The sequence below is a fragment of the Mixophyes fleayi genome, chromosome 6 (assembly GCF_038048845.1).
Source record: "Mixophyes fleayi isolate aMixFle1 chromosome 6, aMixFle1.hap1, whole genome shotgun sequence".
Lineage (NCBI taxonomy): Eukaryota > Metazoa > Chordata > Amphibia > Anura > Limnodynastidae > Mixophyes > Mixophyes fleayi.
In genome coordinates, this window is record NC_134407.1 from 25,055,524 (window position 1) to 25,069,087 (window position 13,564).

Here is a 13,564-nt window from a genome sequence, read left to right on the forward strand (position 1 = left end):
AAGCACAAGCCAGTTAACCTTCCAGTATGTGCTTGGACTGTAGGATGAAACGGGTGCTCTGGGATGTACCAACATGAGGAGAACATACATGAGGATCCCCGAGATCCTAGAGGGATGGTCCAAGGAGCGAGTGTGGGGGCATGATGCAGCAACTTGTGACATCATTAAGCAGGGGTGGGGCCATGATGATGCAATTTGCATAATCAGACCGCACCCACCAATGCACGATGGCACAAATCATAAGACATTGGCCTATTCTCCCAGGAGTCCATGAGAGTGGGCAAGTATGAAGTTCCTTTATATGTTTAATCAATAAGGAAATCCCTTCTTTTACAAAAGCTGTTAATAGTGGCAAATTAAAATTACATCATGGGCCGTCATCTGTTATTTGTTCTGCCCTGTTATCTTCTCTAAACCATGTCTGCTTCATATTCATACAGCGCTTCACTGTGCTCAGGCATTTAGTCCAATTCAAAGCTTTCATTTTTACCCCCTCCATGAAATACATTTATCAGGATGTTATTAATATCTACTGCACATAAACTGCATTTTTACAGTTGCTCCTGATTGCAAACACATGTTCTAGCATGGATGCGTTGCCGTTACCACTATCACTCGCCATTTACACCAGACCTGTAGCTGGTGCAAGCGGTAGGACTGAAAATCACGTACCTTACAGATGCCCAAAGCTTGAATCAGATGCTGGCGATGGCGGATGATCTCCTGCTCACCAGATGAAATGTAACAATTTTGAGCTAAGATAAGGACATTGCTCTCATTGGTGACATCTATTTCACTCTGGTAGGCAAGCCGTTCTCACCCCAGTTGGGGTCTCTTTTATTAATTTTTTAAGTGAAATTGTATTTAATTGTTAATATGTTTTAATAGAGGAGGCGATGCACTACATAACTCGGAATGCTGTGTAAGACTCATTTAGCATTATTAAAGTAAAGTGAAAAAGGAGTATAAACTAAAGGATCCATATTGTTACATGCAGTTTTAAATCAAGTAATCAAACACACAAAAGGATATTATGGGCAGCATGGTGGCTAAGTGGTTAGCACTTCTGCTTCACAGCACTGGGGTCATGAGTTCAATTCCCAACCATGACCTTATCTGTGTGGAGTTTGTATGTTCTCCCATGTTTGCTTGGGTTTCCTCCAGGTACTCCAGATTCCTCCCACACTCCAAAAACATTCTAGCAGGTTAAATGGCTACTAGCAAAATTGACCCTTCTGTCTGTGTATCTTAGGAAATTTAGACTGTAAGCCCCAATGGGGCAGTGAATGGTGATGAACTATCTTATTTTTAGTGGAACAATCCCGATTTTAGTGGTCTGTCCCGCAACCCGCCCGTGGACATGTATGACCAGCATTATAGCAGTGAAAGTGATACGTTTAATTCAATGAAAGGTCTCTCGGGAGAGTGTAGAATAGGTGTGAAGTTTGATGTGCACTAGACTGAACTTTCCTTTGTACTCAGAGCTGCAGTAAAGCTTTAGGGGGCCTGGGGCACCTAAGACAGGGGGCCCCTATGGTGTAAAATTAGTATATATACATTTTCTTCATACTTGACGACTTTCTCAAGTCGGCGTACGATATTGTGGGCTCTGCCTGCGACGTAATGACCCAAACGCGTCATTTTACAGCAGGGGCGGGGCCAAATGCCGTGATTCCCTGAGAATCGCGGCATTTGAATCTAATTCTGCCCACTTCATTAGGAAGTGGGCAGATGCGGGAGACTGCCATACTCTCCCAGGAGACCTACCCGGAATTCGGGAGTTTCCTGGACATTCTGGGCCAGTTGGCCAGTATGATTTTCTTATGTTTGTCTGTTGAAGCAGAAAAACATTTTTTTGCACACATGCCGGGAAGTTGTCCCTGCTGTATTCGCTAGGTTATTTAAATTTAAATGATGTTTGATATTGTGTATTAATACAGTTTTATAGGAAGTGAGTTGAATGTTGTCCACATGGTACAGAACAGGAGCCGCCTGGAGACAATACACAAATGACGCGCCCCTCGTCATTTCTGTGCACCCGAACAAGTAGCAAGCGGCATGGCAGCTTCTTAGGCAATTTATAAAAGAAGTAGCTTTATCCATGGAGGCCCCATGAAAGAGCACGTGCCCCTTGTGCCACCCACCTTCCCCCTTAATCTGGTTCTGGGTGCACGAATGCCAAACAAAGGTTTTGTACAGTGCACACTGAATGCACTTTGTCAATGCCAAAGCAAAGGATAAACATATGAGTATTTTTTTTCCTTTGCAGAACATATTTATATTGTTATTGACTTTTAAACAAAGTCTTGTAAATATCTGCATGTCCCAGCTTTGCTGCAAGCCAAGTATAGATTTAAAGTGTTCATAGTCCTCAGTGAGGAAGCACAATCAATTCATGCAGTCATTGCCCATATTCTTAATTCAACATAAAACATATACACACAATGAGAAGACTGCAAGAAAGGCCCTAAAGATACACATTAAATGGATTATTCAACTTTCTGATAATTATGGAGTCTAACAATAGTAAATAGCACTGGTGTCTCTCTCTTCCTCCCTATATCCACCAATATTTTATAATGTACAATCCACAATAGCAAATCGTGTTTACCAGCAACAACTGAAGAGAAATAAATATTTTAAATACAATATTTGGCAATTATTGGTTATTACCAGCCCTTACATTGGCCTTACAGCCGTGTTTCGCTTTCACTTGTTGCATCTTTTTGATCCCGCCGGGGAGCCGTAGTCACCGGTTGCCGTGGTAACGGTTAGTTGTTGTGATCTTCCGGCGTCCACAGACTGAGTGATCGTGTCGGGGGACACGCTGGTTGTGCTCCACGGCCGTGGCTGCGTGTTCGTGGGCCCGGCCAGGTAAATGAGCGGACTATGTGACAGCTGGGGGACTACAAGGCCCAGCATGCTGCACAACAGCTGATCTGTGTATTATACATGTTAATAGTCCTCATGCTCTTCATGAGTGTTTTATCATTATCTGTGTTCACTTCAGTATACCTGAGGCATCAGCATTACCTCCATCTTACTCATAGTGCTCACACTGCAAGGTTTTATTAATAATACAGTTATTGTTGATGGCAATATACTTCACTTCCACTGTAGTGATGGTTGTCTAGCTTTGTGATCACAGAAATGTTCTCTGTGTTGACCTAATTTATATATTTCCTTACATAAAAATAAATATATATATATATATATATATATATATATATATGTATATGTAGCATATATTATAAATTTAGATATACTTACAATGTGTCTTTGGATAGAGAGCTGAGATGGCTTAAAAGTGATAAAGGGAAACCCTATTTATTTTACTTATGATTACTATTTCAGAACACATCATTATATATTATTATAAGGTGCTTTGGCTTAATAAATGCTATAACTCAAATAAAAAAAGTGTACAATGTGGTTAATATCATGTGAGCTGATTGTGTTTCATCATGTTACCATATTCTTCTTTGTAAAGCACTGCACCCTAGATGGATATCATTTACTAATGAGAAATGCACATGAACACAACAATAATACTACTGTAATCACTTTTTGCGCTTTGTCTATCCCCAAACTTCTGGCTCTATAACCACACTTCCAGGAATAATTGCTCAATTAAAATAAAAATGAATTAATTAAGATTAGTAGTCTTGGATTTTAATGAAATTAATTAGGAGGTATTTCTATTTTTGTTTAAGTCACCAGAAACACTTAGACCTCCTCTTATTTATCTATCACCCTGTCCAATTCAAAAGCCAGACGGTCAAATCTAGTAGCCAGCAGGATTTTGTTAAGAAGACTAGCAAAATGCTGTGTACATTGACTTTACTATAAATGGCTCTAAAAATTTGACACCAGCAGTATTTTTTTAGGAACATTGCCTACCTGTCTAGTGGGATTTGTGCAGTTTTGGATATAAACATTTATTTTACTTGTGGCATATGTTGAACTGTGCATCTTAATAGCATCAGGAGTGATTGTCTTATCATTCTTTTTCAGTTTTACAGACATTAATAACCAATGGATACAATATATTCTAAAGACAATCATGGTACTCATGGTGTCATTGTAAACTGTACTGGTTTCTCAGTGGAACAAAGAAATGGAAACAGATCCCCCGATAACTCTGATACATTGGACCTAAGTAAGAAAAAACTGCATTATCTCAGTGAAGAACTTTACATGAACACCCCCTGTATTAAGGTAAGTGACTACGATCTATTGAAGCTGTCCACTTCAGTTCTGTTTGTTTAACATTGTAGCACTGTCCTTCATCTCGATAAAAGAGACAATAATATAATAATGATTAATAAACAACTCACAGCTTTTGTATTTTGTCTGTGTAAATATTATTATAGTATTTTGAGTAAATAAGTTCTTTGAACATTACTACTTAGTTTATTAAAAAAAAAAAAGAGGACAGTTATGATTGTGTTATTGTTTTCTCTCTATAATCTCCCTCTGTTGATGACATTTATGGAGGCCTTTTAGACATTAACAAAAACAATTTTTTCGACAGGTATTGCTGTAATACCATCTACAGGCTTGTAAAGGGTGCCTCTATTTAACTTGTGGAATACATGTATTTTATTGTTTAGGATTTTTCTCATGTTGAGGTTGGAGCTAGTGTCTGATTTATATGTATTTACTTAAGTAATATGAGTCAGAATTTTAAGTCCTTTAGCAAAACAGAGTTTGGTGGGACTTTAGAATTCCATTTTTGTAAAGACGTTTGAAGTCTAAAGTTTGATTAGGATAGTTAATAAGATCATTGATTACAGTAAATTTAGTTCAGTGCTACCAGACTCGCTCACAGATCTAATCTAGCATGATGAGCATATACATAACTTGATTACAGGCGTTACCAGCAGAACAGTGTGTTTAAGCTGTGACCATTGTGGATGTAGCAGAGTACATATTACCTGTGACACAGAGTATTGTATGAAAACACATTTTGCATTGCTCTGTCACTACAGCTTGTCCTACCAACAATACCGGGAATATACTACTTTATATACTTAAAGTGTGGTTATTAAGGCGTTATCCAGTCTTTTATAGCAATTCAGTTGCTTCTGTTTTAGTTACTAAATATCATGTTGTGAAGACAATAGGGCACATTTACTATATGTGGAATTACTTATTTGATACCATAATTGTCATTTTCTCTGCAGTTTATTTTTGCTGAGAATAGCTCATCCATAAAATTGGGCTGCTGCCGACTGAACACTGAATGTTCCACAAAAAGTAATACATATTAATAAGCAAGGGTTCTTATAAGCCAGATTTACTGTGCCTGCAAGCGATTCCTTTATAGGCCAAATCAGATTGGCGTTGCCTATGCTTTTACTCAGTTAATAAATACTGATAATATGAAACAAAAGTCTTTTGTGCCATATTGAAATAACGGGTGTGCCAGTGTTGGGACTTTAATTGATTCCAGCACACATTTGGGGGACATTTGTGAAACCCTTTGTGTAACTGTGGTATGTATGGGCATCACCATATTTTTTTTACAAACAGTTATTTGCTTTAATTTTCTAAACTGTTCTTGGAATATGATAGCTATAATCTGATTGGTGCAGTTCTTTCTATAGAGTTACCTGTAGAACATGTTTTATATATGATACCCTATTGTATTTATAAGTTTAGCTGCATGTTTGATTTGTTTATGTAGTGTGAGCTAGTAGAGCATCAATTGTCTTTTGATTAGGTAATCATCACACATGTGATATACAATGTAACTTATTGGACATACTGCTTACATGTTTTATTTTAAATCATTTTTGTGTGGCTCTCACAGTAATGCTTCTGACTAGTGTTTGTTATATGTTTCTCTACATTTACTGTTCTTCCTAATATAAACTGGTATTTCACTGCAGACATGCATTAATAGAAATGTCCTCTCCATTTCTGTTTACAGAATATGCATCTTGAAGGCAATGTACTGTGCTCCCTTCCTGACAGCCTCTTCCTGCATCTGCCACACCTCGTGTGGTTAGATCTCCGATACAATGAAATTACAAGCCTGCCGATTACTATTGGAAAACACAGGTACGTTTTAGAAATAAGCAATTAAATATAGGTTTCAGCAGTTTATATTTCTTTTCATGTAATCTTCATGTCTTGCAGAGATCCCAATTTTGAAACACTCACAGGACACCGGAAATTAGCATAGCACATCCATTAATTAGCAATAAACTATATGGCGACAGTGATGGCGCTATAGACATAAATAGTAGGCACAATTATATAGTTTGAAAAATTCAACACATCCAATAAAAATTGTATGTGGAAACGCGGTGTTTATACATCAAAACATCCTCATGGTCCTTCCATTAAGAATCAACTTCTTAGAGGGATTCCAAGATCCAGTGTATGAAACTTCCTTAATAGCACCTCCCAAAAGTCATGAATGTGCAAACAAAACAAAAAACAAAGAGAAAAAACATAGTGCAATTCTGTGTCCAAGTTCTGAGATACTGGAATGTACCTGCTGGCGTTGGCACAGCTCTAGTGGCAGGTGCGGAGTGTAGCACGCCTCCGGTCTCTCCAGGGACCCCCACAAGGAGGTAACAGTCCTCCCACTGAGCCGCCAGCGAGATACAGAAAATAGGGGGTAGTAGTCAGTCTCGCAGGATCAACAACGTACAGGCAGCGGAGATACACAGGGATGTCCAGATGGGATGGTCTAGGCAAGCCGGGTCGGTGATGTTCAAACAATACAGTACACTAGGAGAATTCCGGAGGACAGGTCTAGCAATTAGGGTTCGGTACCAAATAGGCAAAAACAGGAGCAAGCAGAAGAATAGTCAGGATAAGGCTAGGTCATACACAGGAGATCACAAAAGCATACACTGGAACGCTGGAGCTGGGGAACCCAATACTCTGGCACCTCACGAGTCGGGGGGGGGGGGGTGCCGCGAGTCGGGGGAGGGGCCGAATTCTTTTAATTTTTTATTTTTTTTTTAAATTGCTCCTGTCCCCCCCCAGCTGTGCCCTCCGAGAGCCGCTAGGCCCTAGGCAGGTGCATAGGTTGCCTAGCGGTAAATCCGGCCCTGTGTATGATAGGGGATTTATAAATAGATGAAGATGATAATGATATATTAGTTGGTGGTACACAAAGTTTTTCAAACAGGGGTCTTGGGGATCTACCTAGACAGCATTGGGACCAATTTTTGGGGTTCTTTGTTTAGTTGTACTTTAAAACTGAGTGTAGCATATCTGTTATATGCCTTTTGTTTTTCCCACAGGCAGCTAAAATACCTTCTTCTTGAAGGAAACCCAATAAAGACGCTTCCTGTAGAGCTTGGTAAGTGTGTTTTAAACATTTTATGGTGCTGTTACCTGCTACATATAATTGTGTATAATATCAGATCTACCTGACTGGTACAGTACGGGTTAATAACATATGTACCTAGTAAGTCACAATTTACAAAGAGTGAAATATTATTATAAGACTTTAGTGCTGTGTTACATTATTCTGAGTTAGATTTCCTATATATGCAGATAACTCATCAGGAACCTATATTCAGGTACAGATGCCTTTATTTAATCACTTTAGCTAAATGTTTTGGTAGCTGTACACCCTTCATCAGGTTTTACTGGATTTTGCTGCTGATTTGATTGCAATAAATGAATGACTTAATCACTGAGTTCCTGATTAATCATTTGCATAACTGAGCACAGGATATGGTTTATATGCTAGACTGTAAGTCTGTGTGAAGTGAGTACATAATACGTGGTTGTCATTAGAGGCACCATATTAAAACTAGATGTACTTGTGCCTGTCAGCCGTGTTCTGACTTATTTTTTTTACATTTTGTTTAAGATCACATAACACACAGTCCCCGTCTGCCAGAAATATATCCGATATATACAGAGATTCCCCCTTTTTGTAAGTGTAGCCAGTGGTCAAAGTGGAAATTTAGAAGTGGTTATATGGAAAAAATGAGCGAATGCCATTTGATAGTTTGAAATTAATTATGAATTATTTTATTCCTCCCATTCCCCCGTATGAATTGATTCTCGTCCAAATCTGTGTCTGTGCATTCCCAGTCACCCCTCTATCCTGCGTACCTCTGGTCCAAGTTATCTAAAGGTGGAAATGTTCATTAAAGTTTATATTTATATTTTCCACAAGATCCTTCTACTTTTCGCGAGGTTTACTGTTCCAGGAAACATTGTCTGAACGTCTTCCTAGTACTCCTCATTGTTCTAGTAAAGACAGAAATCCGCGGCTGCTGTCATGTATCTCTCAGCATATCCATTACATGCGTGCCTGTAAGCTATACAGCATTGTATCAGGATTCATCTCTGTGATGATAGCTGATGTTTTTCTGGCCAAAATAGCCGTAGTTTTCTATAGTCCCAGGAGAAAGGAGGATTTCCGTGACACTTAATACTTAACGTATTCTAAGTACTTAAAGTGTCCACCTCATTCTTGGTTTACTCCAACTTGATCACAAGTGCATGAAATCATTCCATAACATTGCTGCAATTCATTCACATCAAGGCTAAATCCAGGCATCCGTCATTATATCCATCGTAATATTTCTGGACAGTGTTCAGCCAAAATCAGGGCTCAGCATGAGACTGTTGTGGGTCAACATTATTAGTGGGTGCAGAATAAACTCAACCAAACTATTATGGTGGCTGAAAACAATGTTGGTGTTGAGCCATGATGCAAACTATTAATTTGCTTTGTACTGAATGCATGTTACTAGGGCATAGTTGCCAACATTGGCAACTTGTGTCCCGGGAGGCAGGTGGGTGTGTGGGGGCGGGGCTCAAAGAATTGTGTCATTAGCCCGCCCCCAAAACAGTCATCACTGTTCCTTTTAATTTGCAGAGCCACTGGAAATCGGGAGAATTGCCTGCTCTCCTGGGAGTCCGGGAGACATACCCGAATTTCAGGAGTCTCCTGGACATTCCGGGAGAGTTGGCAAGTATGTACTATGGGTGCTTTCATCATTTCTGTTGCTCCAATCAGGTTTTTTTTTTTACTTTTTTTTAACTGCAAATAGACATTGTTTTACTATGGATATGGCCACAAAATGAGAGAAGGATGTATTGTATGAGATACTTGCTGGACTTGACTTAACCCAGTATGTTGCTCAAGCGCACATACAGTATTGCTACCATCTTGGAATAGACAAAACCATAATATTATTATTTTTATTATTATTTTAATTTATTGACATAGCACCAATCATATTACGCAACATTGTACAGAGAATATTTAATCACTCACATAAATTCCCTAACATGCACACATAAGGACTAGGGTCCATTTGTCAGAGGCCAATTAACCTACCAGTGGTTTTTTTTGACCGTGGGTTGAAAACTGAGCACCCGGAGAAAATCCATACACAGTGAAAACGCACAAACTTCACACAGATAGGGCCCTGGTTAGAATTGAACCCATGACCCCTGCGCTTTAAGGCAGCAATGCTAACCATCGTGCCACCGTATGCATACCATATATATTCACTGTATGGTCAACTGTTGTCATTAGAAAAGCTAGCAGCAGCTAATTCCCTTTAAAAGAAAAAGAAATGAAAAGCAATAAGAAAATGATGACACACTGAAGCAGATGAGCTCCATGATATCGGACACTGTACATCGGGCACTGGGGTGTTCCGGTGGTTTGAATGACAATGTGTTAAGTTACTATGTAACTATCGGAGATTAAAATAATGCCAGTATTTTCTTTAAATGCTGCCAAAGTAATTTCAGTTTCAATAAAACCACTAATAGATCTCATTTCATCTGAGACGTGACGTGCGATGGCTGCGGTTTCCCCGTTCGCTGATGTTGGAGCAGTTAAGATTAATTGCAGCCATTTTCTGTGCTGCTGAGCAGGAATGTTTGCTAATGCATTCTGACAATTGTGTTTCACCGTGCAGAACTCTGCTTATATAGACACTTGCCCAACTGTATTTCATACTGTGACAGTGTAATATTGTTATTTCCCTCTTTGCCGCATTATGAAAACTTGCAAACGATTAATGTGGAATGATCTATGCTTTAAACCCTTCCCTTCTGTATGCGCGGATTAAGATTGTTGATTGTAAAATCACTTCTAACTTTCTTATAATTTAACTTGCATAGTCAGTGACCGGAAAATGCCTCGGGATTGTGTGTATCGCTGCACAACGGTATTAAAAATGGCAGCGATTTCTCTTTTAACCATAAACATTACTGTACATTGGATCATTTCTTCCAACTGAGTTAAAAAACTGACAAGTGAGTTATCACAGGTCATACAATACATTGTGGGAATGATAACAGACTTACATATAGGACCTGAGGGTTATTTTCAGTTGTGGACAAATGTACTTTATTTCTTTATGAAACATCATACACCTGTTTAAACTGACTCGCACGTTATTTTGTGTGACAATTTTAGATTTCGGATGGGGACTTGTGCATGAGCTGATGGCTGCAGCTTGTCCTATCAGCTTCTGTTTGACAACCATGATGTCATAGTTGTCCAGGCTGTCGTGCCTGGAGAAGCAGCTGTTTTCCAGCAGTAGTGAGTGTTTCCTGTGCGCTGGGGTCCTTGGTCACGATACCGCTGCAGTTCTATTAAGAGAGAGCATACAAGTCACCTTCTGCCTTCAGTCCCCATTTTTAATTGAAGAGAGTATCACTTTAAAGCGCAAAGTATTCAAGAGCACTGTAACCTGGACAGGACGTCCGAAGACGTTGTCCAAGAGATAATTGGACAGGTGGCAGAATATAATTTTCTGAATCCTAATTATTATTTGTTCCCTCTACAGGTGACTTGTCTACACTTAAAGCCTTAAATCTCAGACATTGCCCACTTGAGTTTCCACCAGCAGATATTGTGCGCAAAGGGCTTGAGTCCATCTTATCATTTCTCCGTAATGTCAGGAGGGTGGATCCTGTAAGTTCTAAGCGTCATGAGTCAGGTATGTTACAACCACTTGCGTTTATTTCAGCATTCATATATCATTGTTCAACATTATCCAGACGATAATCAAAGCTCATCACCTGCACAAGTGGTGTTGGGCAGTTTGTGAGCTGAAACAACATTCATGAGTACGCAGTCCATCAACTCATTAGGAACCGATAAAGTATAAGAGGCCCCATATGTCAGTGATGTCTGTGATTACTGGGGAATTGATGAGCTGCATTCTCAAGATGCCAATCCACAGTCTACTAAATGATGTGCCAAGCTTAGCCAATCATCAGACAACATCCATTGATAAATCAGGTCTACTTTTAGCTTAAGGATTTATTACATTTGTCGATAAAACTGCCTCATCAGCCAAAAATCCATAAGGAAATTATTTGGAATATTTAACTTGTCCTCCATGACTTTGTGACCTGTTGGCGAGGGTTTAAAGATTGTGGAATCACTCAAAATGCCAGAGACACCTACATGGATGATGATACATTTTTAAGAGCTATCCCCAAATGCAATCAATGCAAAATAGTTTTCAGTACCAGGTAGTATCTATACCCGGATGTGCGTGCCATCCAATACACCAGGGCAATGCCATACTTTCATAAATCCATCACTGACCACTCTCCAGGTATAGTCCATAGGGTGTGGTATTACTTTGCATTTCAGACACCTCCAGATCACTCTTGGCAAGTCTATAATAACACACAATTTCATGAAGATGAGAGACAATTGCTACATACTGAGGAGCTAAAAAGTCAGTGTGTGACCCAGTACCTCAGTGTCTTCCCCACTCTCTGACACCAACATCACCACCTTCACAGCCATGAAATGTAGCATAAGCCTCATAACGGTGTAACAATATATTGCAGATAACAGTTCAGGTCTAGTGAGTGTAAAATAAAATCTTACTTGAGATGGGAATATGAAGGTGAGCAACAACATCATAAACAATATTCGATATATATTGCCCTGACAATTTCTTCACACTTCTCCAACAAATCACCCACAATTCTACATCCTGTGTTTCACGGGAAGTGTGTCTTAATCGGTATGTAGATCATTTCTTACCCAAACCTCTCGTACAAGCTGCATTTTATTGAATAATGTTAAAGTGAGGACAAATTGCTACGCTTTAACTAGTGTTGTTTCTTAACACCTGTGGGAATGAACCCTTAAAATATCACCCACGGTTTAATAACTTGCTACTAATACTTATCATCGTCATCATTTATATAGCACCACCAATTCTGCAGCGCTGTACAGAGAATATTTGTCACATCAGTCCCTGCCCCATTGGAGCTTACAGTCTAAATTCCCAAACAAACACGCACAGACTAGAGTCAATGTTGATAGCAGACAATTAACCTACCAGTATGTTTTTGGAATGTGGGAGGAAACCGGAGCACCCGGAGGAAACCCACGCAAACACGGGGAGAACATACAAGCTCCTCATAGCTAAGGTCTTGGTCAGGAATCGAACTCATGACCTGAGTGCTGTGAGGCAGAAGTGCTAACCACTGAGCCACCGTGCTGCCCATGCTTATGTGCTCTCCAGGCCACAGGAATAGTTTAATTTAACTTGAGAAAAACCTGTAGTGTATATCCATTACTTGCTGAGATCTGTGTGTGTAAATATAGGAGCAGCTAATCACAGGATATCATTATTCAGATTTCTGTGGGGGATGTCTTGTTTTCCTTGTATGTAGAATAGCGTCGCTGAAGTTTCTGCCTCATTTGTTTTTTTTTACATTTCCTTCTTTCGAATTACTTGCATCATTCATTTCCATAAAAAGAATAATTGTATATTAAGGTTGATTGTTCTGTAATTGTCTTTCGTTGTTCTGTATTTTTTTCACATGCCTCATGTTTGTATATTATACATGTGTTGTGCCTGCGAGGAGGTCTTGTCCTTGGGTTCTGGGTAAACCCCAGCAGCAAGAGAACCCCTAGTCATCCCAGGGAGAAACCTTACTGTGTACCGTTACAGGTGAATACAGGGAATATCCTAATGCTTCCTCCCAGCAGATCTGCCACCTGTTGAAAAACTGAATCTGAACGAGCTGGACCTCTCAGACGAATGTTCAACCAAGGAGGAAATGAAGCAGTTTCAGATGCTAAAAAACAAAATTAAAGAGAAAGAAATGGAGGAAATGGCTCAAATTGATCCCCTTCACTTGTATAGTAAACCCCAGAAAGTGCTGGGCCCAGGAAAGACAAGTGGGTGGAGGTTTCTGACCGAATCAAGGTAATCCTGACACCCTGCCATGATGTATCTATTATGCTTATCTACCAGTTACGGCCCTGATGGCACGCTTTATGTTGAGATTTTTTATGTTTGTTTACTAACATGCGTGGAATTCTTACCTCTGTCCATGTCTCATGTCTGTCTATGTATGTATTATGATTCTTAATTGTATTCATGTATCTGTTATTATGTTTATTGTATTCATATATGTCATATCTGTACAATGATTGTCCGGTGGTGTGAAATTCTATATTCATATTTTGCAAAATAAATAAAACATGACACACAAGGCCAAAAACCACAACATCACCCAAAAAGTACAGAGAAACCACTGTCCCTAGCTATCTAAAATCCAAACCAGGTGCCAGATT

General features: G+C 39.4%; 2 protein-coding genes across 6 annotated transcripts in view; one reads left to right on the forward strand and one right to left on the reverse strand.

The window, feature by feature from the left end:
- STK32C (serine/threonine kinase 32C) overlaps positions 1-13,564 on the reverse strand; it is a 239,376-nt gene that overhangs the window by 219,567 nt on the left and 6,245 nt on the right. The window lies entirely within an intron of this gene.
- LRRC27 (leucine rich repeat containing 27) overlaps positions 4,021-13,564 on the forward strand; it is a 31,109-nt gene continuing 21,565 nt past the window's right edge. For 4 of the 5 annotated variants that reach the window (XM_075216047.1, XM_075216049.1, XM_075216050.1 and 1 more), the window contains exons 1-5: positions 4,021-4,218; positions 5,936-6,066; positions 7,266-7,324; positions 10,797-10,949; positions 12,971-13,193. In XM_075216047.1, the coding sequence (XP_075072148.1) occupies positions 4,036-4,218; positions 5,936-6,066; positions 7,266-7,324; positions 10,797-10,949; positions 12,971-13,193 (749 nt within the window). In that variant the 5' untranslated portion in view covers positions 4,021-4,035. The remainder of the gene's footprint in view (positions 4,219-5,935; positions 6,067-7,265; positions 7,325-10,796; positions 10,950-12,970; positions 13,194-13,564) is intronic. The other variant, XM_075216048.1, reaches the window with a different exon arrangement.